The sequence below is a fragment of the Oncorhynchus tshawytscha genome, linkage group LG18 (genome assembly GCF_018296145.1).
Source record: "Oncorhynchus tshawytscha isolate Ot180627B linkage group LG18, Otsh_v2.0, whole genome shotgun sequence".
NCBI lineage: Eukaryota > Metazoa > Chordata > Actinopteri > Salmoniformes > Salmonidae > Oncorhynchus > Oncorhynchus tshawytscha.
Window position 1 is genome coordinate 41499497 of NC_056446.1, and position 25693 is coordinate 41525189.

The 25693-nt window shown below is 39.6% G+C and overlaps 1 protein-coding gene across 2 annotated transcripts in view; it reads left to right on the top strand.

Moving 5' to 3' along the window:
• LOC112217967 (sorting nexin-17) overlaps positions 1-24731 on the top strand; it is a 68403-nt gene extending 43672 nt beyond the window's left edge. For both annotated transcript variants that reach the window (XM_042301094.1, XM_042301095.1), the window contains 8 exons: positions 13213-13282; positions 16061-16153; positions 17705-17908; positions 23125-23265; positions 23393-23470; positions 23559-23633; positions 23780-23821; positions 24075-24731. In XM_042301094.1, the coding sequence (XP_042157028.1) occupies positions 13213-13282; positions 16061-16153; positions 17705-17908; positions 23125-23265; positions 23393-23470; positions 23559-23633; positions 23780-23821; positions 24075-24194 (823 nt within the window). In that variant the 3' untranslated portion in view covers positions 24195-24731. The remainder of the gene's footprint in view (positions 1-13212; positions 13283-16060; positions 16154-17704; positions 17909-23124; positions 23266-23392; positions 23471-23558; positions 23634-23779; positions 23822-24074) is intronic.
• The last annotated feature ends 962 nt before the right edge of the window (positions 24732-25693 follow it).

The following is a 25693-nucleotide window of genomic DNA, read 5'->3' on the forward strand; positions in this document are numbered from 1 at the left end:
TATTATTATCTATCCTGATGCCTCGTCACTTTACCCTGCCTTCATGTCCATATCTACCTCAAATACCTTATTATCTATCCAGATGCCTCGTCACTTTACCCTGCCTTCATGTCCATATCTACCTCAAATACCTTATTATCTATCCAGATGCCTCGTCACTTTACCCTGCCTTCATGTACATATCTACCTCAAATACCTTATTATTATCTATCCAGATGCCTCGTCACTTTACCCTGCCTTCATGTCCATATCTACCTCAAATACCTTATTATCATCTGTCCTGATGCCTCGTCACTTTACCCTGCCTTCATGTCCATATCTACCTCAAATACCTTATTATCATCTGTCCTGATGCCTAGTCACTTTACCCTGCCTTCATGTCCATATCTACCTCAAATACCTTATTATTATCTATCCTGATGTCTAGTCACTTTACCCTGCCTTCATGTCCATATCTACCTCAAATACCTTATTATTATCTATCCTGATGACTAGTCATTTTACCCTGCCTTCATGTACATATCTACCTCAAATACCTTATTATTATCTATCCTGATGCCTAGTCACTTTACCTTCATGTACATATCTACCTCAAATACCTTATTACTATCTATCCTGATGCCTAGTCACTTTACCCTGCCTTCATGTACATATCTACCTCAAATACCTTATTATTATCTATCCAGATGCCTCGTCACTTTACCCTGCCTTCATGTCCATATCTACCTCAAATACCTTATTATCATCTGTCCTGATGCCTAGTCACTTTACCTTCATGTACATATCTACCTCAAATACCTTATTACTATCTATCCTGATGCCTAGTCACTTTACCCTGCCTTCATGTACATATCTACCTCAAATACCTTATTATTATCTATCCAGATGCCTCGTCACTTTACCCTGCCTTCATGTCCATATCTACCTCAAATACCTTATTATCATCTGTCCTGATGCCTCGTCACTTTACCCTGCCTTCATGTCCATATCTACCTCAAATACCTTATTATTATCTATCCTGATGCCTAGTCACTTTACCTTCATGTACATATCTACCTCAAATACCTTATTACTATCTATCCTGATGCCTAGTCACTTTACCCTGCCTTCATGTACATATCTACCTCAAATACCTTATAGCTCTGCACATTGATCTGGTACTTCCAGTATATAGCTCTGCACATTGATCTGGTACTTCCAGTATATAGCTCTGCACATTGATCTGGTACTTCCTGTATATAGCTCTGCACATTGATCTGGTACTTCCAGTATATAGCTCTGCACATTGATCTGGTACTTCCAGTATATAGCTCTGCACATTGATCTGGTACTTCCTGTATGTAGTTCTGCACATTGATCTGGTACTTCCAGTATATAGCTCTGCACATTGATCTGGTACTTCCTGTATAAATCTCCATTCCTGTGGTTTTATTTATTCCTCTTGTGTTACTATTACATTGTTGTTTTAAACTCTGCATCGTAGGAACGTTTTTCACAGTAAAGCCTACACCGTTCTTTCTACCCCTCTCTCTTCCTCGTCCCCTCCCCCTCCAGAACAGAAAGGGATAAACTAGACAGGATGGTGTTGTTTCACCCCCTCCTGTCTCCCTCAAGGAAAGTCTTAGTCTCTGTTACAAGTAGGTCAGAAGGGCTGAGTGTGAATGGCAACTTATTCCATATATAGAGCCCTATTGGTCCTGGTCAAAAACAGTGCACTATATAGAGAATAGGGTACCTTTTAGGACGCAGATGGAGAACGGTGAGCAACAGAACTAGCAGCATCAGCCCAGGGAGCCTGAAACACTAACCCCCAGATCAACAACTGGATTATAATGAAAGCATAATGTTCTGTTTTGTTGAAGACGGAGACTTACTTGCCAGGTCAAATAAGTAGAAATATGCAGTGGTTAGTAGAGACGAATCCCTCTCCACTCTTCTTCCTCTCCTCCATCCCCTTCTTATTCTCCCTCTTCTCTCCCCCTGCTGGGGTCTATGAATTGCTCATGCGGCCAGAGTTAATCCTCTTTTATAAACAACTTCTAATTGCTCCCCTTAAATATCCCTGGCTTCATCCTCATTCACTAGTTAGGTTCCAGGGAGATTATGGGGTGTTAAACTGGTTGGATTACAGATTATGGGGTGTTTAAACTGGTTGGATTACAGATTATGGGGTGTTTAAACTGGTTGGATTACAGATTATGGGGTGTTTAAACTGGTCGGATTACAGTTGTATTAAGGGGTGTTAAACTGGGCAGATTACAGTTGTATTAAGGGGTGTTAAACTGGGCAGATTACAGTTGTATTAAGGGGTGTTAAACTGGGCAGATTACAGTTGTATTAAGGGGTGTTAAACTGGTCAGATTACAGTTGTATTAAGGGGTGTTAAACTGGTCAGATTACAGTTGTATTATGGGGTGTTAAACTGGTCAGATTACAGTTGTATTAAGGGGTTGTTAAACTGGTCCGATTACAGTTATATTAAGGGGTGTTAAACTGGTCAGATTACAGTTGTATTAAGGGGTGTTAAACTGGTCAGATTACAGTTGTATTAAGGGGTGTTAAACTGGTCAGATTACAGTTGTATTAAGGGGTGTTAAACTGGTCAGATTACAGTTGTATTAAGGGGTGTTAAACTGGTCAGATTACAGTTGTATTAAGGGGTGTTAAACTGGTCAGATTACAGTTGTATTAAGGGGTGTTAAACTGGTCAGATTACAGTTGTATTAAGGGGTGTTAAACTGGTCAGATTATAATTGTATTAAGGGGTGTTAAACTGGTCAGATTATAATTGTATTAAGGGATGTTAAACTGGGCAGATTACAGTTGTATTAAGGGGTGTTAAACTGGTCAGATTACAGTTGTATTAAGGGGTGTTAAACTGGTCAGATTACAGTTGTATTAAGGGGTGTTAAACTGGTCAGATTACAGTTGTATTAAGGGGTGTTAAACTGGTCAGATTACAGTTGTATTAAGGGGTGTTAAACTGGTCAGATTACAGTTGTATTAAGGGGTGTTAAACTGGTCAGATTATAATTGTATTAAGGGATGTTAAACTGGTCAGATTACAGTTGTATTAAGGGGTGTTAAACTGGTCAGATTACAGTTGTATTAAGGGGTGTTAAACTGGTCAGATTATAATTGTATTAAGGGGTGTTAAACTGGTCAGATTATAATTGTATTAAGGGATGTTAAACTGGGCAGATTACAGTTGAATCGCAGGTGGATTAACTTTGAAGTATTAATGTCAAGTGCACAGGTACAGTGAAATGCCTTTCTTGCCAGCTCCATATCCAACAATGTAGTAATCAATATCAATGTAGCACTAAAAATAACAAGGTAGAACAAAAACACACGAGGAAATATAAGAAAGATAAACACAAGAAAGTGAGAAGCTGTATACAGGGTCAGTAGCTATATACAGGGTCAGTAGTTATATACAGGGTCAGTAGTTATATACAGGGACAGTAGTTATATACAGGGACAGTAGTTATATACAGGGTCAGTAGTTATATACAGGGTCAGTAGCTATATACAGGGTCAGTAGTTATATACAGGGTCAGTAGTTATATACAGGGACAGTAGTTATATACAGGGTCAGTAGTTATATACAGGGTCAGTAGCTATATACAGGGTCAGTAGTTATATACAGGGTCAGTAGTTATATACAGGGTCAGTAGTTATATACAGGGTCAGTAGCTATATACAGGGTCAGTAGTTATATACAGGGTCAGTAGTTATATACAGGGTCAGTAGTTATATACAGGGTCAGTAGTTATATACAGGGTCAGTAGTTATATACAGGGTCAGTAGCTATATACAGGGTCAGTAGTTATATACAGGGTCAGTAGTTATATACAGGGTCAGTAGCTATATACAGGGTCAGTAGTTATATACAGGGTCAGTAGCTATATACAGGGTCAGTAGTTATATACAGGGTCAGTAGTTATATACAGGGTCAGTAGCTATATACAGGGTCAGTAGCTATATACAGGGACAGTTCCAGGGTCAGTAGTTATATACAGGGTCAGTAGCTATATACAGGGTCAGTAGCTATATACAGGGTCAGTAGCTATATACAGGGACAGTTCCAGGGTCAGTAGTTATATACAGGGACAGTAGCTATATACAGGGTCAGTAGCTATATACAGGGACAGTTCCAGGGTCAGTAGTTATATACAGGGTCAGTAGTTATATACAGGGTCAGTAGCTATATACAGGGTCAGTAGCTATATACAGGGTCAGTAGTTATATACAGGGTCAGTAGTTATATACAGGGTCAGTAGCTATATACAGGGTCAGTAGCTATATACAGGGTCAGTAGCTATATACAGGGTCAGTAGTTATATACAGGGTCAGTAGCTATATACAGGGTCAGTAGCTATATACAGGGTCAGTAGCTATATACAGGGTCAGTAGCTATATACAGGGTCAGTAGTTATATACAGGGTCAGTAGCTATATACAGGGACAGTTCCAGGGTCAGTAGTATATACAGGGTCAGTAGCTATATACAGGGTCAGTAGTTATATACAGGATCAGTAGTTATATACAGGGTCAGTAGCTATATACAGGGTCAGTAGTTATATACAGGGTCAGTAGTTATATACAGGATCAGTAGCTATATACAGGGTCAGTAGCTATATACAGGGTCAGTAGCTATATACAGGGTCAGTAGCTATATACAGGGTCAGTTCCAGGACTATATTAACAATGTACAGGGATACTGGAGTGATGGAGGTAGATATGTAGAGGGGTAAGGAGACAGGGATACTGGAGTGATGGGGGTAGATATGTATAGGGGTAAGGTGACTATATACAGGGTCAGTACCATATTAACATGTACAGGGATACTAGAGTGATGGAGGTAGATATGTATAGGGGTAAGGATGGAGGTAGATATGTATAGGGGTAAGGATGGAGGTAGATATGTATAGTGGGAGGGAAGGATGGAGGTAGATATGTATAGTGGGAGGGAAGGATGGAGGTAGATATGTATAGTGGGAGGGAAGGATGGAGGTAGATATGTATAGGGGGAAGGATGGAGGTAGATATGTATAGTGGGAGGGAAGGATGGAGGTAGATATGTATAGTGGGAGGGAAAGATGGAGGTAGATATGTATAGGGGGGGAAGGATGGAGGTAGATATGTATAGTGGGAGGGAAGGATGGAGGTAGATATGTATAGTGGGAGGGAAGGATGGAGGTAGATATGTATAGTGGGAGGGAAGGATGGAGGTAGATATGTATAGGGGGAAGGATGGAGGTAGATATGTATAGTGGGAGGGAAGGATGGAGGTAGATATGTATAGTGGGAGGGAAGGATGGAGGTAGATATGTATAGTGGGAGGGAAGGATGGAGGTAGATATGTATAGGGGGAAGGATGGAGGTAGATAAGATAACCAGAGTAGCAGCAGTATAGTGGGAGGGAAGGATGGAGTAGATATGTATAAAGGGAAAGATGGAGGTAGATATGTATAGGGGGAAGGATGGAGGTAGATATGTATAGTGGGAGGGAAGGATGGAGGTAGATATGTATAGTGGGAGGGAAGGATGGAGGTAGATATGTATAGTGGGAGGGAAGGATGGAGGTAGATATGTATAGGGGGAAGGATGGAGGTAGATATGTATAGTGAGGGAAGGATGGAGGTAGATATGTATAGGGGGAAGGATGGAGGTAGATATGTATAGGGGGAAGGATGGAGGTAAATATGTATAGGGGGAAGGATGGAGGTAGATATGTATAGGGGGAAGGATGGAGGTAGATATGTATAGTGGGAGGGAAGGATGGAGGTAGATATGTATAGTGGGAGGGAAGGATGGAGGTAGATATGTATAGTGGGAGGGAAGGATGGAGGTAGATATGTATAGGGGGAAGGATGGAGGTAGATATGTATAGTGGGAGGGAAGGATGGAGGTAGATATGTATAGGGGGAAGGATGGAGGTAGATATGTATAGGGGGAAGGATGGAGGTAAATATGTATAGGGGAAGGATGGAGGTAGATATGTATAGGGGGAAGGATGGAGGTAGATATGTATAGTGGGAGGGAAGGATGGAGGTAGATATGTATAGTGGGAGGGAAGGATGGAGGTAGATATGTACCAGTGGGAGGGAAGGATGGAGGTAGATATGTATAGGGGGAAGGATGGAGGTAGATATGTATAGGGGAAGGATGGAGGTAAATACTGTATAGGGGGAAGGATGGAGAGATATGTATAGGGGGAAGGATGGAGGTAGATATGTATAGTGGGAGGGAAGGATGGAGGTAGATATGTATAGTGGGAAGGATGGAGGTAGATATGTATAGTGGGAGGGAAGGATGGAGGTAGATATGTATAGGGGTTAGGTGATGACTAGGCAACAGGATATAAGATAACCAGAGTAGCAGCAGTGTGTAAGTGGGTGTGTAGTGTCAGTATAAATGTATATTATGTGTATAAATGTATATTATGTGTGAGCTGTCATCAGGACAAAGGGTGGCTACTTTGAAGAATCTAAAATATATTTAGATTCGTTTAAACCTTACAACATGATTCCATATGTGTTATTTCATAGTTTTTGATGTCCTCACTATTATTCTACCGTGTAGAAAATAGTAAAAAAAAATAAAAAAAAACTCTTGAATGAGTAGGTGTGTCCAAACTTGACTGTGTGAGTTAATTTTATTCAGCAAAGGGAATAACACACAGTCGCGTGTGTTAGTTTTCTGCACCTTTATTTTCTACTCCGCAACCAGCGCTGTTTTTAAGCCATACCAGTCAAAATACAGTAGACCTATGTCCTACAGAAGTCGGGAGGACTTGAGTGGAGATGTTGAGTTTCACTGTAAATCCTCAGCTGGTCAGTGTGGTTCTAGTAGTATTCGTCCTCCAGGTTAGGTATGTAAGGGCTTCGGAGGAGGTAGGGCGGCAGACGAGGGGACACGGGCCTCACACCATAATCGTCAAAAAGGCTGATGTGGTCCTTAACAAGATGAGGGTCAGAAATCAGCTCCAGGTTAGCAGTCTCCTCCCCCCTACCTCTGTTCCATAGGGGTGCTGCCAGACCTCCACCAATCAGAACCAAGATCAGGAGGAGAGCCATCTAATCACAGGTGCTCAGAACCACTGCTTTTAAATGGCAAGAAAGATTAGTCAGATACACAATACTATAAAACCTAGTGATATAGAATGAGTCTGATAGACACTATAAAACCTAGTGATATAGAATGAGTCTGATACACTATAAAACCTAGTGATATAGAATGAGTCTGATAGACACTATAAAACCTAGTGATATAGAATGAGTCTGATACACTATAAAACCTAGTGATATAGAATGAGTCTGATACACTATAAAACCTAGTGATATAGAATGAGTCTGATACACTATAAAACCTAGTGATATAGAATGAGTCTGATACACTATAAAACCTAGTGATATAGAATGAGTCTGATAGACACTATAAAACCTAGTGATATAGAATGAGTCTGATACACTATAAAACCTAGTGATATAGAATGAGTCTGATACACTATAAAACCTAGTGATATAGAATGAGTCTGATACACTATAAAACCTAGTGATATAGAATGAGTCAGATACACTATAAAACCTAGTGATATAGAATGAGTCTGATACACTATAAAACCTAGTGATATAGAATGAGTCTGATACACTATAAAACCTAGTGATATAGAATGAGTCTGATAGACACTATAAAACCTAGTGATATAGAATGAGTCATACACAATACTATAAAACCTAGTGATATAGAATGAGTCTGATACACTATAAAACCTAGTGATATAGAATGAGTCTGATAGACACTATAAAACCTATTGATATAGAATGAGTCTGATACACTATAAAACCTAGTGATATAGAATGAGTCTGATACACTATAAAACCTATTGATATAGAATGAGTCTGATACACTATAAAACCTAGTGATATAGAATGAGTCTGATACACTATAAAACCTAGTGATATAGAATGAGTCTGATACACAATACTATAAAACCTAGTGATATAGAATGAGTCTGATACACTATAAAACCTAGTGATATAGAATGAGTCTGATACACTATAAAACCTAGTGATATAGAATGAGTCTGATAGACACTATAAAACCTAGTGATATAGAATGAGTCTGATACACTATAAAACCTAGTGATATAGAATGAGTCAGATACACAATACTATAAAACCTAGTGATATAGAATGAGTCTGATACACTATAAAACCTAGTGATATAGAATGAGTCTGATAGACACTATAAAACCTAGTGATATAGAATGAGTCTGATACACTATAAAACCTAGTGATATAGAATGAGTCTGATACACTATAAAACCTAGTGATATAGAATGAGTCTGATACACTATAAAACCTAGTGATATAGAATGAGTCTGATACACTATAAAACCTAGTGATATAGAATGAGTCTGATACACTATAAAACCTAGTGATATAGAATGAGTCTGATACACTATAAAACCTAGTGATATAGAATGAGTCAGATACACAATACTATAAAACCTAGTGATATAGAATGAGTCTGATACACAATGCTATAAAACCTAGTGATATAGAATGAGTCTGATAGACACTATAAAACCTAGTGATATAGAATGAGTCTGATACACAATACTATAAAACCTAGTGATATAGAATGAGTCTGATAGACACTATAAAACCTAGTGATATAGAATGAGTCTGATACACTATAAAACCTAGTGATATAGAATGAGTCTGATACACTATAAAACCTAGTGATATAGAATGAGTCTGATACACTATAAAACCTAGTGATATAGAATGAGTCAGATACACTATAAAACCTAGTGATATAGAATGAGTCTGATAGAATGACTATAAAACCTAGTGATATAGAATGAGTCTGATACACTGTAAAACCTAGTGATATAGAATGAGTCTGATACACTATAAAACCTAGTGATATAGAATGAGTCAGATACACTATAAAACCTATTGATATAGAATGAGTCTGATACACTATAAAACCTAGTGATATAGAATGAGTCTGATACACAATGCTATAAAACCTAGTGATATAGAATGAGTCTGATACACTATAAAACCTAGTGATATAGAATGAGTCTGATACACAATACTATAAAACCTAGTGATATAGAATGAGTCTGATACACTATAAAACCTAGTGATATAGAATGAGTCTGATACACTATAAAACCTAGTGATATAGAATGAGTCTGATACACTATAAAACCTAGTGATATAGAATGAGTCTGATACACTATAAAACCTAGTGATATAGAATGAGTCTGATAGACACTATAAAACCTAGTGATATAGAATGAGTCTGATACACAATACTATAAAACCTAGTGATATAGAATGAGTCTGATACACTATAAAACCTAGTGATATAGAATGAGTCTGATACACTATAAAACCTAGTGATATAGAATGAGTCTGATACACTATAAAACCTAGTGATATAGAATGAGTCTGATACACTATAAAACCTAGTGATATAGAATGAGTCTGATACACTATAAAACCTAGTGATATAGAATGAGTCAGATACACAATACTATAAAACCTAGTGATATAGAATGAGTCTGATACACTATAAAACCTAGTGATATAGAATGAGTCTGATAGACACTATAAAACCTAGTGATATAGAATGAGTCTGATACACTACTATAAAACCTAGTGATATAGAATGAGTCTGATACACTATAAAACCTAGTGATATAGAATGAGTCTGATAGATATAGAATGAGTCACTACTAAAAACCTAGTGATATAGAATGAGTCTGATACACAATATAAAAACCTAGTGATATAGAATGAGTCTGATACACTATAAAACCTAGTGATATAGAATGAGTCTGATACACTATAAAACCTAGTGATATAGAATGAGTCTGATACACTATAAAACCTAGTGATATAGAATGAGTCTGATACACTATAAAACCTAGTGATATAGAATGAGTCTGATACACTATAAAACCTAGTGATATAGAATGAGTCTGATACACTATAAAACCTAGTGATATAGAATGAGTCTGATACACTATAAAACCTAGTGATATAGAATGAGTCTGATACACTATAAAACCTAGTGATATAGAATGAGTCTGATACACTATAAAACCTAGTGATATAGAATGAGTCAGATACACTATAAAACCTAGTGATATAGAATGAGTCTGATACACTATAAAACCTAGTGATATAGAATGAGTCTGATAGACACTATAAAACCTAGTGATATAGAATGAGTCTGATAGACACTATAAAACCTAGTGATATAGAATGAGTCTGATACACTATAAAACCTAGTGATATAGAATGAGTCTGATACACAATACTATAAAACCTAGTGATATAGAATGAGTCTGATACACTATAAAACCTAGTGATATAGAATGAGTCTGATACACTATAAAACCTAGTGATATAGAATGAGTCTGATACACAATACTATAAAACCTAGTGATATAGAATGAGTCTGATAGACACTATAAAACCTAGTGATATAGAATGAGTCTGATACACTATAAAACCTAGTGATATAGAATGAGTCTGATACACAATACTATAAAACCTAGTGATATAGAATGAGTCTGATACACTATAAAACCTAGTGATATAGAATGAGTCTGATACACTATAAAACCTAGTGATATAGAATGAGTCTGATACACTATAAAACCTAGTGATATAGAATGAGTCAGATACACAATACTATAAAACCTAGTGATATAGAATGAGTCTGATACACTATAAAACCTAGTGATATAGAATGAGTCTGATAGACACTATAAAACCTAGTGATATAGAATGAGTCAGATACACAATACTATAGAATGAGTCTGATACACAATGCTATAAAACCTAGTGATATAGAATGAGTCTGATAGACACTATAAAACCTAGTGATATAGAATGAGTCAGATACACTATAAAACCTAGTGATATAGAATGAGTCTACTATAAAACCTAGTGATATAGAATGAGTCTGATACACAATATAAAACCTAGTGATATAGAATGAGTCTGATACACAATGCTATAAAACCTAGTGATATAGAATGAGTCTGATACACTATAAAACCTAGTGATATAGAATGAGTCTGATACACTATAAAACCTAGTGATATAGAATGAGTCTGATACACTATAAAACCTAGTGATATAGAATGAGTCTGATACACAATATATAAAACCTAGTGATATAGAATGAGTCTGATACACTATAAAACCTAGTGATATAGAATGAGTCTGATAGTATAAAACCTAGTGATATAGAATGAGTCTGATACACTATAAAACCTAGTGATATAGAATGAGTCTGATACACACTATAAAACCTAGTGATATAGAATGAGTCTGATACACTATAAAACCTAGTGATATAGAATGAGTCTGATACACTATAAAACCTAGTGATATAGAATGAGTCTGATACACTATAAAACCTAGTGATATAGAATGAGTCTGATACACTATAAAACCTAGTGATATAGAATGAGTCAGATACACAATACTATAAAACCTAGTGATATAGAATGAGTCTGATACACTATAAAACCTAGTGATATAGAATGAGTCTGATACACTATAAAACCTAGTGATATAGAATGAGTCTGATACACTATAAAACCTAGTGATATAGAATGAGTCTGATACACTATAAAACCTAGTGATATAGAATGAGTCTGATAGACAATACTATAAAACCTAGTGATATAGAATGAGTCTGATAGAACTATAAAACCTAGTGATATAGAATGAGTCTGATACACACTATAAAACCTAGTGATATAGAATGAGTCTGATAGACACTATAAAACCTAGTGATATAGAATGAGTCTGATAGACACTATAAAACCTAGTGATATAGAATGAGTCTGATACACTATAAAACCTAGTGATATAGAATGAGTCTGATACACTATAAAACCTAGTGATATAGAATGAGTCTGATACACTATAAAAACCTAGTGATATAGAATGAGTCTGATACACTATAAAACCTAGTGATATAGAATGAGTCTGATACACACTATAAAACCTAGTGATATAGAATGAGTCTGATAGACACTATAAAACCTAGTGATATAGAATGAGTCTGATAGACTATAAAACCTAGTGATATAGAATGAGTCTGATACACTATAAAACCTAGTGATATAGAATGAGTCTGATACACTATAAAACCTAGTGATATAGAATGAGTCTGATACACTATAAAACCTAGTGAAAATGAAAAACTATTACCACAAATACCTTTTTATGCCACTTAGCACCTCCCTCCAAGAGCACCTGTGGTTGTTTTGCAATACCTTAATCACTCCTGCTACTTATTAGTATTAAATTATTAATAAAATAAAAAAAACAATTGCTTGATTGCTTAGCCAGTCGATAATGACAAACTAGAGTTAATGAAAGTATTTAACCTCATTGCATTCTATGATGTCATAATGAGGCATGTCATCACAAACCATTCTAAGGTTTCTCAGGAAGTGACAGAACATTGGCTACGGTCTGCAGCCAATCATAGTAAGCAATGTTAACAGTCCAGTTTATGGACCTAAAAGCCTATGATAATAAGCCTAACATGAGAATATCATGATATCTTCTCTAAGATGCTTTTTTTTTAATGGACACTTAGTCAGATTCCTTCCCATAAACTGACCGAAGATGATGTCCAACAACATTTTGTTATTGAATATCCCAAAATCGAACCCAAAATATTACTGAATGCTTCTATGAATTTGAACAAGGCCATCCACCACACATGCATTACATGTGATTTTTAAACCCTCAGAACAATCAGCTTTCAAAGCATTCAGGGGAACACGTCCCATATAATGCTGTGATTGAAGACTCAGAGCAGACACTGTGGTGGTGCTGTGTTCTCACTTACCTACACAGCCCTTTAGTCAGTACACTCACTTAGCTGATTGAACGGACACAGGCTGGCTGGCTGCAATTCCAGGCACGAAGCCAGCAGGTGTCGATGATCAGACTTCATGACATTTCATACCCAACAAAGATACAACAGCCCCTCCTCCAACACATTAACGTTTTATTAAAAGCTTGAAATTAAATGATCGCTTTTTAAAATGTAACTTCCATTGTAAATTGTGTTTTTTTTTATTGCATTTTCAGGCTTCAAGTTCTTGACTGCTGGTGGTTCAAGTATTCACTCCCTCTTGTTGTTCTTCTAGTTACTGGGACACGGCGTATGACAGTGATGTAATGGACAACCGAGTGGGACTAAATCTACTATACGCCCAGGTGAGGGGTCGCAGGTCAGAGGTCATACCAGTTGTCTGTTGGCTTTTCTCCCCCCTTCATTTGGGGTATATTGGGTATTTTGAATGATCAAGTAGGTCTAAAGATCAGGTTTGTGTTTTTAGTATTTCTGATTTAATCTGATTTAATCTCCTTGTATACCTGAAACTTGCCTCCTCTCAGGGCTGTGATGATACCAGTATCGTCGTCTTGTTTCCCGGGCAAAGACACGAAGCAGACAACTCTATGTTCCTTTAACAACCAGCTGTATGGAAATACCGACATGTGCACTACTATATAGTGCACTACTTTAGACCAGGGCCCTATTCCCTAGATGGTGCACTACGTTTGATCAGGGCCCTATTCCATATATAGTGCACTACTTTAGACCAGAGCCCTATTCCCTATATAGTGCACTACTTTAGACCAGAGCCCTATTCCCTATATAGTACACTACTTTAGACCAGAGCCCTATTCCCTACATAGTGCACTACTTTAGACCAGGGCCCTATTCCATATATAGTGCCCTACTTTAGACCAGGGACCTATTCCCTAGATGGTGCACTACGTTTGATCAGAGCCCTATTCCCTATATAGTACACTACTTTAGACCAGAGGCCTATTCCCTACATAGTGCACTACTTTAGACAAGAGCCCTATTCCCTACATGGTGCACTACTTTAGACCAGGGCCCTATTCCCTAGATGGTGCACTACATTTGATCAGGGCCCTATTCCCTAGATGGTGCACTACGTTTGATCAGAGCCCTATTCCCTATATAGTGCACTACTTTAGACCAGAGCCCTATTCCCTATATAGTGCACTACTTTAGACCAGAGCCCTATTCCCTATATAGTACACTACTTTAGACCAGAGCCCTATTCCCTACATAGTACACTACTTTAGACCAGGGCCCTATTCCCTACATAGTGCACTACTTTAGACAAGAGCCCTATTCCCTACATGGTGCACTACTTTAGACCAGAGCCCTATTCCCTACATAGTGCACTACTTTAGACCAGAGCCCTATTCCCTATATAGTGCACTACTTTAGACCAGAGCCCTATTCCCTATATAGTGCACTACTTTAGACCAGAGCCCTATTCCCTATATAGTGCACTACTTTAGACCAGAGCCCTATTCCCTATATAGTGCACTACTTTAGACCAGGGCCCTATTCCCTATATAGTACACTACTTTAGACCAGAGCCCTATTCCCTATACAGTACACTACTTTAGACCAGAGCCCTATTCCCTATACAGTACACTACTTTAGACCAGAGCCCTATTCCCTATATAGTGGTACTACTTTAGACCAGAGCCCTATTCCCTATATAGTGCACTACTTTAGACCAGGGCCCTATTCCCTACATAGTGCACTACTTTAGACCAGGGCCCTATTCCCTACATAGTGCACTACTTTAGACCAGGGCCCTATTCCCTATATAGTGGTACTACTTTAGACCAGAGCCCTATTCCCTATATAGTGCACTACTTTAGACCAGGGCCCTATTCCCTACATAGTGCACTACTTTAGACCAGGGCCCTATTCCCTACATAGTGCACTACTTTAGACCAGGGCCCTATTCCTTATAGAACACTACTTTAGACCAGAGCCCTATTCCCTATACAGTACACTACTTTAGACCAGAGCCCTATTCCTATATAGTGGTACTACTTTAGACCAGAGCCCTATTCCCTATATACACTACTTTAGACCAGGGCCCTATTCCTACATAGTGCACTACTTTAGACCAGGGCCCTATTCCCTACATAGTGCACTACTTTAGACCAGGGCCCTATTCCCTATATAGTGGTACTACTTTAGACCAGAGCCCTATTCCCTATATAGTGCACTACTTTAGACCAGGGCCCTATTCCTACATATACTACTTACTTAGACCAGGGCCCTATTCCCTACATAGTGCACTACTTTAGACCAGGGCCCTATTCCCTACATAGTGCACTACTTTAGACCAGGGCCCTATTCCCTACATAGTGCACTACTTTAGACCAGGGCCCTATTCCCTACATAGTGCACTACTTTAGACCAGGGCCCTATTCCCTACATAGTGCACTACTTTAGACCAGGGCCCTATTCCCTACATACATACAGCAGCAACACGGGGGTGTTTCTATAGCAACACCCCCTACCCAGATACAGCAGCAACATGGGGGTGTTTCTATAGCAACACCCACTACCCAGATACAGCAGCAACATGGGGGTGTTTCTATAGCAACACCCCCTACCCAGATACAGCAGCAACATGGGGGGTGTTTCTATAGCAACACCCCCTACCCAGATACAGCAGCAACATGGGGGTGTTTCTATAGCAACACCCCCTACCCAGATACAGCAGCAACATGGGGGGTGTTTCTATAGCAACACCCCCTACCCAGATACAGCAGCAACATGGGGGTGTTTCTATAGCAACACCCACTACCCAGATACAGCAGCAACACAGGGTGTTTCTATAGCATTTCAGAGATGGTTCATCTGATCTGGCTGCTGTCTTGTCTCTGTGTGGGGGGCTTAGCTAATGTTATGGGCCAAAGGATGCAATATTTTAATGGAAAGAGAGAATTGTCTGTTTGCCATTGTCTGCAATGTGTGTGTCATTGACTTGTATATGTGTGTATTCAGCTGCCAAATGTGTGTGTTTTGGTGTTTAATTCAACAGTGGAATAGTTCATTTTGGACTTAAACTGAGGAACAGTTGTATCTGAAGCCTCTATGAGGAGGGTTTGGGGCAGAAAGATGATCCTTGTCTCTCTCCCTAGACGGTGTCGGACATAGATAGAGGCTGGATCCTCGTTAACAAGGACCAGCACAGACAGCTGAAATCACTGCAAGAGAAAGGATCCAAGAAAGAAGTAAGCAAGACTGTCTCCTAGAACTATATCCCTCTTATTCTACCAAGACTGTCTCCTAGAACTATATACCTCTTCTTCTACCAAGACTGTCTCCTAGAACTATATACCTCTTCTTCTTATTCTACCAAGACTGTCTCCTAGAACTATATACCTCTTCTTCTTATTCTACCAAGACTGTCTCCTAGAACTATATACCTCTTCTTCTTATTCTACCAAGGCTGTCTCCTAGAACTATATCCCTCTTCTTCTTCTTCTACCAAGGCTGTCTCCTAGAACTATATCCCTCTTCTTCTTCTACCAAGGCTGTCTCCTAGAACTATATCCCTCTTCTTCTTCTTCTACCAAACTATATCCCTCTTCTTCTTCTTCTACCAAGGCTGTCTCCTAGAACTATATCCCTCTTCTTCTTCTTCTACCAAGGCTGTCTCCTAGAACTATATCCCTCTTCTTCTTCTACCAAGGCTGTCTCCTAGAACTATATCCCTCTTCTTCTTCTACCAAGGCTGTCTCCTAGAACTATATCCCTCTTCTTCTTCTACCAAGGCTGTCTCCTAGAACTATATCCCTCTTCTTCTTCTACCAAGGCTGTCTCCTAGAACTATATCCCTCTTCTTCTTCTACCAAGACTGTCTCCTAGAACTATATCCCTCTTCTTCTTCTACCAAGGCTGTCTCCTAGAACTATATCCCTCTTCTTCTTCTACCAAGCTGGTGCAGAGTGACAGTATTATAGAAGAAGTTGAATGGGTTGGAGGCAAAATCTCCTATGTATTAGTTAGAAAGTGGAGCAATGGCTTCCAATCAACTACATAGTAACTTTGTAGGTAGTCGCACAATTTAGTAGTTAACCGATTTTATCTCCAATACTCCCTTTAGGAAGACATTTTGGATTAAAAATGAAGATATTGTAGAAGGTTGTGGCCAGTGGTGTAGCCAATGTCTTCCTGCCTGTCTCTCCAGTTCATTCTGCTAGTTTGTGTTTTTCTGCCAGTCTCTCCAGTTCATTCTGCTAGTTTGTGTTTTTCTGCCTGTCTCTCCAGTTCATTCTGCTAGGTCATGTCTTTCTGCCTGTCTCTCCAGTTCATTAGGCTAGTTCATGTCTTTCTGCCTGTCTCTCCAGTTCATTCTGCTAGTTCATGTCTTTCTGCCTGTCTCTCCAGTTCATTCTGCTAGTTCATGTCTTTCTGCCTGTCTCTCCAGTTCATTAGGCTAGTTCATGTCTTTCTGCCTGTCTCTCCAGTTCATTCTTCTAGTTCATGTCTTTCTGCCTGTCTCTCCAGTTCATTAGGCTAAGATTTCTGCCTGTTTCTCCAGTTCATTAGGCTAAGATTTCTGCCTGTTTCTCCAGTTCATTAGGCTAAGATTTCTGCCTGTTTCTCCAGTTCATTAGGCTAAGATGTCTGCCTGTTTCTCCAGTTCATTAGGCTAAGATGTCTGCCTGTTTCTCCAGTTCATTAGGCTAAGATGTCTGCCTGTTTCTCCAGTTCATTAGGCTAAGATGTCTGCCTGTTTCTCCAGTTCATTAGACTAAGATGTCTGCCTGTTTCTCCAGTTCATTAGGCTCGGTCAGACGCTGAAGTACTTTGGCTACATCAAGTTTGACCCGTGCGTGACAGACTTCCCGGAGAAGGGCTGTCACGTGATCGTCTCTGCAGGCAACAACGAGCTTAACTTCCAGGTCAAGCTGCCCAATGAACAGATGAAGGAGGGGAGCTTCAAGGTCACGCGCATGAGGTGCTGGAGGGTCACTTCGTCTGTAAGTAACCCTCCCCCAAATTATGTTACTCTACTCTCTATTTTAAGTGTCCTCTGAATGCTGAATTTGGAGTAGAGGGAAGTTGTTCTCTACGGTCAGTTTTACAGGGGAGGGGAACCAATTTCATAATTAGTTTTGGAATCCATCCAAATTATGACCGAAATTGGTGTTAGCGTGACCTCTCACCTCCCCCTTTCCCCTCCCTCTCATTAACACAAGTGTGGTTCTCCCATTTGTCTCCCCCCCTGTAGTGTGCCACACACATGCTTCTATTCCTCTCCTCTGGGTAAACTGACCACTTACACACAACCCCACAGAGCCCCTTTATCACCCAGCCTGACAGCTGTATGCTCATTCGAAGGCGTCCCTTCCTGCTTCCTGTACCATACATGTACAGTACCAATGTAGGACGAAAGACGGGTCATTGCCTGACTACAGTTTAACTGTCTTCACACACCTCTATTAATTACCTCTCTAACCTCTATAAAGCACCTCTCTAACCTCTATAAAGCACCTCTCTAACCTCTATAAAGCACCTCTATAACCTCTATAAAGCACCTCTATAATCTCTATAAAGCACCTCTATAAAGCACCTCTCTAACCTCTATAAAGCACCTCTCTAACCTCTATAAAGCACCTCTATAAAGCACCTCTCTAACCTCTATAAAGCACCTCTATAACCTCTATAAAGCACCTCTATAAAGCACCTCTATAAAGCACCTCTCTAACCTCTATAAAGCACCTCTATAACCTCTATAAATCACCTCTCTAACCTCTATAAAGCACCTCTATAACCTCTATAAAGCACCTCTATAACCTCTATAAAGCACCTCTCTAACCTCTATAAAGCACCTCTCTAACCTCTATAAAGCAGCTCTATAACCTCTATAAAGTACCTCTATAAAGCACCTCTATAAAGCACCTCTATAAAGCACCTCTCTAACCTCTATAAAGCACCTCTATAAATCACCTCTATAACCTATATAAAGCACATCTATAAAGCACCTCTATAAAGTACCTCTATAAAGTACCTCTATAAAGTACCTCTATAAAGTACCTCTCTAACCTCTATAAAGCACCTCTATAAAGACCTCTATAATCTCTATAACCTCTATAAAGACCTCTATAATCTCTATAACCTCTATAAAGACCTCTATAACCTCTATAAAGACCTCTATAACCTCTATAAAGACCTCTATAATCTCTATAACCTCTATAAAGATCTCTATAACCTATATAAAGACCTCTATAATCTCTCTAACCTCTATAAAGCAGCTCTATAAAGCAGCTCTATAACCTCTATAAAGATCTCTATAATCTCTCTAACCTCTATAAAGACCTCTCTAACCTCTATAAAGACCTCAAAATATCTGTAACCTCTATAAAGACCTCTCTAACCTCTATAAAGACCCCTCTAACCTCTATAAAGACCTCTATAATCTCTCTAATCTCTATAAAGACCTCTATAATCTCTCTAACCTCTATAAAGATCTATGTAACCTCTATAAAGACCTCTGTAACCTCTAAAGATCTCTGTAACCTCTATAAAGACCTCTATAATCTCTGTAACCTCTATAAAGACCTCTATAATCTCTGTAACCTCTATAAAGACCTCTGTAACCTCTATAAAGACCTCTGTAACCTCTATAAAGACCTCTGTAACCTCTATAAAGACCTCTGTAACCTCTATAATCTCTGTAACCTCTATAAAGACCTCTATAATCTCTGTAACCTCTATAAAGACCTATGTAACCTCTATAAAGATTTATGTAACCTCTATAAAGATCTCTGTAACCTCTATAAAGACCTCTATAATCTCTGTAACCTCTATAAAGACCTCTGTAACCTCTATAAAGACCTCTCTAACCTCTATAAAGACCTCTATAATCTCTGTAACCTCTATAAAGACCTCTGTAACCTCTATAAAGATCTCTGTAACCTCTATAAAGACCTCTGTAACCTCTATAAAGATCTCTGTAACCTCTATAAAGACCTCTGTAACCTCTATAAAGACCTCTATAATCTCTGTAACCTCTATAAAGACCTCTGTAACCTCTATAAAGATCTCTGTAACCTCTATAAAGACCTCTGTAACCTCTATAAAGACCTCTCTAACCTCTATAAAGACCTCTGTAACCTCTATAAAGCAGCTCTATAACCTCTATAAAGTACCTCTATAAAGCACCTCTATAAAGCACCTCTATAAAGCACCTCTCTAACCTCTATAAAGCACCTCTATAAATCACCTCTATAACCTATATAAAGCACTCTATAAAGACCTCTATAACACTCTATAAAGACCTCTATAAAGTACCTCTATAAAGACCTCTCTAACCTCTATAAAACACCTCTATAAAGACCTCTATAATCTCTATAACCTCTATAAAGACCTCTATAATCTCTATAACCTCTATAAAGACCTCTATAACCTCTATAAAGACCTCTATAACCTCTATAAAGACCTCTATAATCTCTATAACCTCTATAAAGATCTCTATAACCTATATAAAGACCTCTATAATCTCTCTAACCTCTATAAAGCAGCTCTATAAAGCAGCTCTATAACCTCTATAAAGATCTCTATAATCTCTCTAACCTCTATAAAGACCTCTCTAACCTCTATAAAGACCTCTATAATCTCTGTAACCTCTATAAAGACCTCTCTAACCTCTATAATCTCTGTAACCTCTATAAAGACCTCTCTAACCTCTATAAAGACCCCTCTAACCTCTATAAAGACCTCTATAATCTCTCTAATCTCTATAAAGACCTCTATAATCTCTCTAACCTCTATAAAGATCTATGTAACCTCTATAAAGACCTCTGTAACCTCTAAAGATCTCTGTAACCTCTATAAAGACCTCTATAATCTCTGTAACCTCTATAAAGACCTCTATAATCTCTGTAACCTCTATAAAGACCTCTGTAACCTCTATAAAGACCTCTGTAACCTCTATAAAGACCTCTGTAACCTCTATAAAGACCTCTGTAACCTCTATAATCTCTGTAACCTCTATAAAGACCTCTATAATCTCTGTAACCTCTATAAAGACCTCTGTAACCTCTATAAAGATTTATGTAACCTCTATAAAGATCTCTGTAACCTCTATAAAGACCTCTATAATCTCTGTAACCTCTATAAAGATCTCTGTAACCTCTATAAAGACCTCTGTAACCTCTATAAAGACCTCTGTAACCTCTATAAAGACCTCTGTAACCTCTATAAAGACCTCTCTAACCTCTATAAAGACCTCTATAATCTCTGTAACCTCTATAAAGACCTCTGTAACCTCTATAAAGATCTCTGTAACCTCTATAAAGACCTCTGTAACCTCTATAAAGATCTCTGTAACCTCTATAAAGACCTCTGTAACCTCTATAAAGACCTCTCTAACCTCTATAAAGACCTCTATAATCTCTGTAACCTCTATAAAGACCTCTGTAACCTCTATAAAGACCTCTCTAACCTCTATAAAGACCTCTGTAACCTCTATAAAGACCTCTCTAACCTCTGTAATCTCTGTAACCTCTATAAAGACCTCTCTAACCTCTATAATCTCTGTAACCTCTATAAAGACCTCTATAATCTCTGTAACCTCTATAAAGACCTCTATAATCTCTGTAACCTCTATAAAGACCTCTGTAACCTCTATAAAGACCTCTGTAACCTCTATAAAGACCTTTTGTTATCTCTATAAAGACCTCTCTAACCTCTATAAAGACCTCTATAATCTCTGTAACCTCTATAGAGACCTCTCTAACCTCTATAATCTCTGTAACCTCTATAAAGACCTCTCTAACCTCTATAAAGACCCCTCTAACCTCTATAAAGACCTCTATAATCTCTGTAACCTCTATAAAGACCTCTGTAACCTCTATAAAGACCTCTCTAACCTCTATAATCTCTAACCTCTATAAAGACCTCTCTAACCTCTATAATCTCTGTAACCTCTATAAAGACCTCTCTAACCTCTATAAAGATCTCTGTAACCTCTATACAGACTTCTCTAACCTCTATAAAGACCTATATAACCTCTATAAAGACCTCTCTAACCTCTATAATCTCTCTAACCTCTATAAAGACCTCTATAACCTCTATAAAGACCTCTGTAACCTCTATAAAGACCTCTGTAACCTCTATAATCTCTGTAACCTCTATAAAGACCTCTCGAAATCTTAATGCTACAGCATACAATGACATTCTAGATGATTCTGTGCATCCAACTTTGTGGCAACAGTTCGGGGAAGGCCCTTTCCTGTTTCAGCATGACAATGCCCTCTGGGCACAAAGCGAGGTCCATACAGAAATAGTTTATTGAGATCGGTGTGGAAGAACTTGACTGGCCTGCTCAGAGCCCTGACCTCAACGCCATCAAACACCTTTGGGATGAATTGGAACGCCTAATCGTCCAACAACAGTGCCCGGCCTCACTAATGCTCTTGTGGCTGAATGGCATCCAGTTGGTAACAGGGAACTTAGTTCTGTCCCACCCCCCCACTACATGGACCAGTAGTTAACGGTTCTACTAAACTCGCCCTCAGGGATCCTCGTCATATTTAATGATTGTTCCTCTCCAATCAAACTATTTCCAAACATCCTAATGCATCAGCTGTACATTACTAGGAGAAGCATCTGAAAAACACATCTCAACTTAGAATAGAATCTCTTGTTCCATCTCATTACCCAGGGAGCTTGAGGATGAAGTGGAAACAGACTGTTTTTCCAGAAGGAGACTCCTATAAACAGTAGGGCTAGTGAGCACTATGATGATGAAACGGTGTATATCCCAAACGACCCACTGCAGAGCCCTTAAGTAAAGACTGTACAATAATGGGAGACGAGTCCCATGGGAGACGAGTCCCGAGTCCTATGGGAGACGAGTCCCGAGTCCTATGGGAGACGAGTCCTATGGGAGACGAGTCCCGAGTCCTATGGGAGACGAGTCCCGAGTCCTGTGTAGTAGTGCACTACTTTTGACCCGAGTCCTATGTAGTAGTGCACTACTTTTGACCCGAGTCCTATGCTCACAGCATCTGATTGTACCTTCAATCAGGGAAGCTTCACCCTCTGTCCTTTAGCTAACATTACATTCCCTGTAGTGTAGGCATTCATTAGCTGCACAGACTGCTTGAGTTGGGGGGATGATGATGATGATGACGACGATGATGGTGGTGGTGTCCAACCATAGTGCCCCTGTCTCCTTTCCCAACCGCAGCAGGTCCCGGTAGTGAACGGCTCCTCCTCCCCAACCCCGGGCCCCTGCTCCTCAGCCAAGTGTGAGGTGAAGTTGGAGCTGGCCTTCGAGTATCTGATGAGCAAAGATCGTCTCCAGTGGGTCACCATCACCAGCCCACAGGTCAGAGGTTAGGGTTTAGCGGTCAGGTCAATATGGAGTCACCCAAGAGATAGGAGTTTAACCTCTGCTGCTAATGAATGAAATATCTAGAGTTGGTGTGTGTGTGTGTGTGTGTGTGTGATTTCAGGCAATCATGATGAGCATCTGTCTTCAGTCGATGGTTGATGAGCTGATGGTAAAGAAGTCAGGAGGAAGCATCAAGAAGGTGCGTGTTTGGTCTTTGGTGATTGGACAGATCCACCTTAACTTGTCTGCCGTGTTCTGACTTCCTGTATTCATTATGTCTTGTTCAGATGCTAAGGAAACGTCACAATGGCCCTCTGCATCGGTCTGAAAGTCAGCAAGCTGTGAAATCCCCCCCTCTACTGGTGAGACCGGGGACTGCACAGGTCTATGATATATGCCACTGATTACCGTACACCCCCGGAGAGAACACGTTTAGACGTTTTTTTTAGAATGGAAAGATCTTCTACTTGATGTTTCACCTTATTTGTGACCTTCCTCTCCCCTGCAGGACTCTCCTGACCCAAACCGAGACCAGATTGTCAAACTCTCAGTGAGTAATGCTTCTGCTTTGATCTCCCAAATGTCAAGTCCACAGAATTACATAGAGAATCACAATTAACAGTAAATCATCTGATCTCTATGGTTGAGTCTCTGTTTTAGGTGGCTGGGGGTCGATATGAGTCTCTGTTTTAGGTGGCTGGGGGTCGATATGAGTCTCTGTTTTAGGTGGCTGGGGGTCGATATGGAAATGTGTAAGTGACTGTTGCTCTAACACGATGTCTCTGTTTCTCTCTCTCTCTCAGACTAAGCTGAGCTCTGTGTCTCTCAGAGGGATCAGCGCCTCCAACTCAGCCAATGACATCAGCGGCAACGATTTCCATGGCAACTATGCCTTCGAGGGGATCGGGGATGATGACCTGTAATATTCACCCCTTCCCCAACTCCACCTGTCGAACGCAATCTGCAAAGATTCCAAGCTGAGCCGAGCGGATTGTCTGATTCTGTAAGATTGTAGCCCTTCCTGGGAGTCTGCTGCCTGCCTTAAGATCAGTCTTGTCATATCAGCTTCACAAAGATAGATGGCAATCTTATGTGTTTCAGGTACAGAATGAAATGACTACCCACTGCCCTCCTGTTTTACAATCCTATGTTTATTGAATTGTTTTATTTCTGCCTTTTCTATACCAGACATTCAACTTAATAAAATATCAAGAACAAATAGAACTAAAATTACAGTCTGAAGTCTAATCCACGGGGTCATGCTGTGAAACACTCAATTGACGTTGAAATGACTAAAACCAAGTGGAAGCTGTGTATCAGTGATAATGGACCTACGCCTATAGTCTCTTCACTCTGTCCAGCTTGATAAGTCATTTATAGTCTCTTCACTCTGTCCAGCTAGCTGACAGTCATCTATAGTCTCTTCACTCTGTCCAGCTAGCTGACGGTCATCTATAGTCTCTTCACTCTGTCCAGCTAGCTGACGGTCATCTATAGTCTCTTCACTCTGTCCAGCTCTGACGGTCATCTATAGTCTCTTCACTCTGTCCAGCTAGCTGACGGTCATCTATAGTCTCTTCACTCTGTCCAGCTAGCTGACGTCATCTATAGTCTCTTCTCTTCACTCTGTCCAGCTAGCTGACGGTCATCTATAGTCTCTTCACTCTGTCCAGCTAGCTGACGGTCATCTATAGTCTCTTCACTCTGTCCAGCTAGCTGACGGTCATCTATAGTCTCTTCACTCTGTCCAGCTAGCTGACGGTCATCTATAGTCTCTTCACTCTGTCCAGCTCTGTCATCTAGCTCTTCAGTCCAGCTAGCTGACGGTCATCTATAGTCTCTTCACTCTGTCCAGCTAGCTGACAGTCATCTATAGTCTCTTCACTCTGTCCAGCTAGCTGACAGTCATCTATAGTCTCTTCACTCTGTCCAGCTAGCTGACAGTCATCTATAGTCACTCTGTCCAGCTAGCTGACTCATCTATAGTCTCTTCACTCTGTCCAGCTAGCTGACAGTCATCTATAGTCTCTTCACTCTGTCCAGCTAGCTGACAGTCATCTATAGTCTCTTCACTCTGTCCAGCTAGCTGACGGTCATCTATAGTCTCTTCACTCTGTCCAGCTAGCTGACAGTCATCTATAGTCTCTTCACTCTGTCCAGCTAGCTGACAGTCATCTATAGTCTCTTCACTCTGTCCAGCTAGCTGACAGTCATAGAAATGAATGCTGGACAGGGATCATAGTAAATTCCAGAAATCCATGCTTGTAACATCAGTAGCTACAGTAGACTATGCTTCAGAGGGAGGGGCAGGTAGCCTACAAACACACTGGCAAAGATGTTCAGCTGGCAGGCACAGACAGACACTGGAATGACTTCCTGAGTGATAAAGTGAGGGCTTTGCATTGGTGCTTTGTTGCGGTTT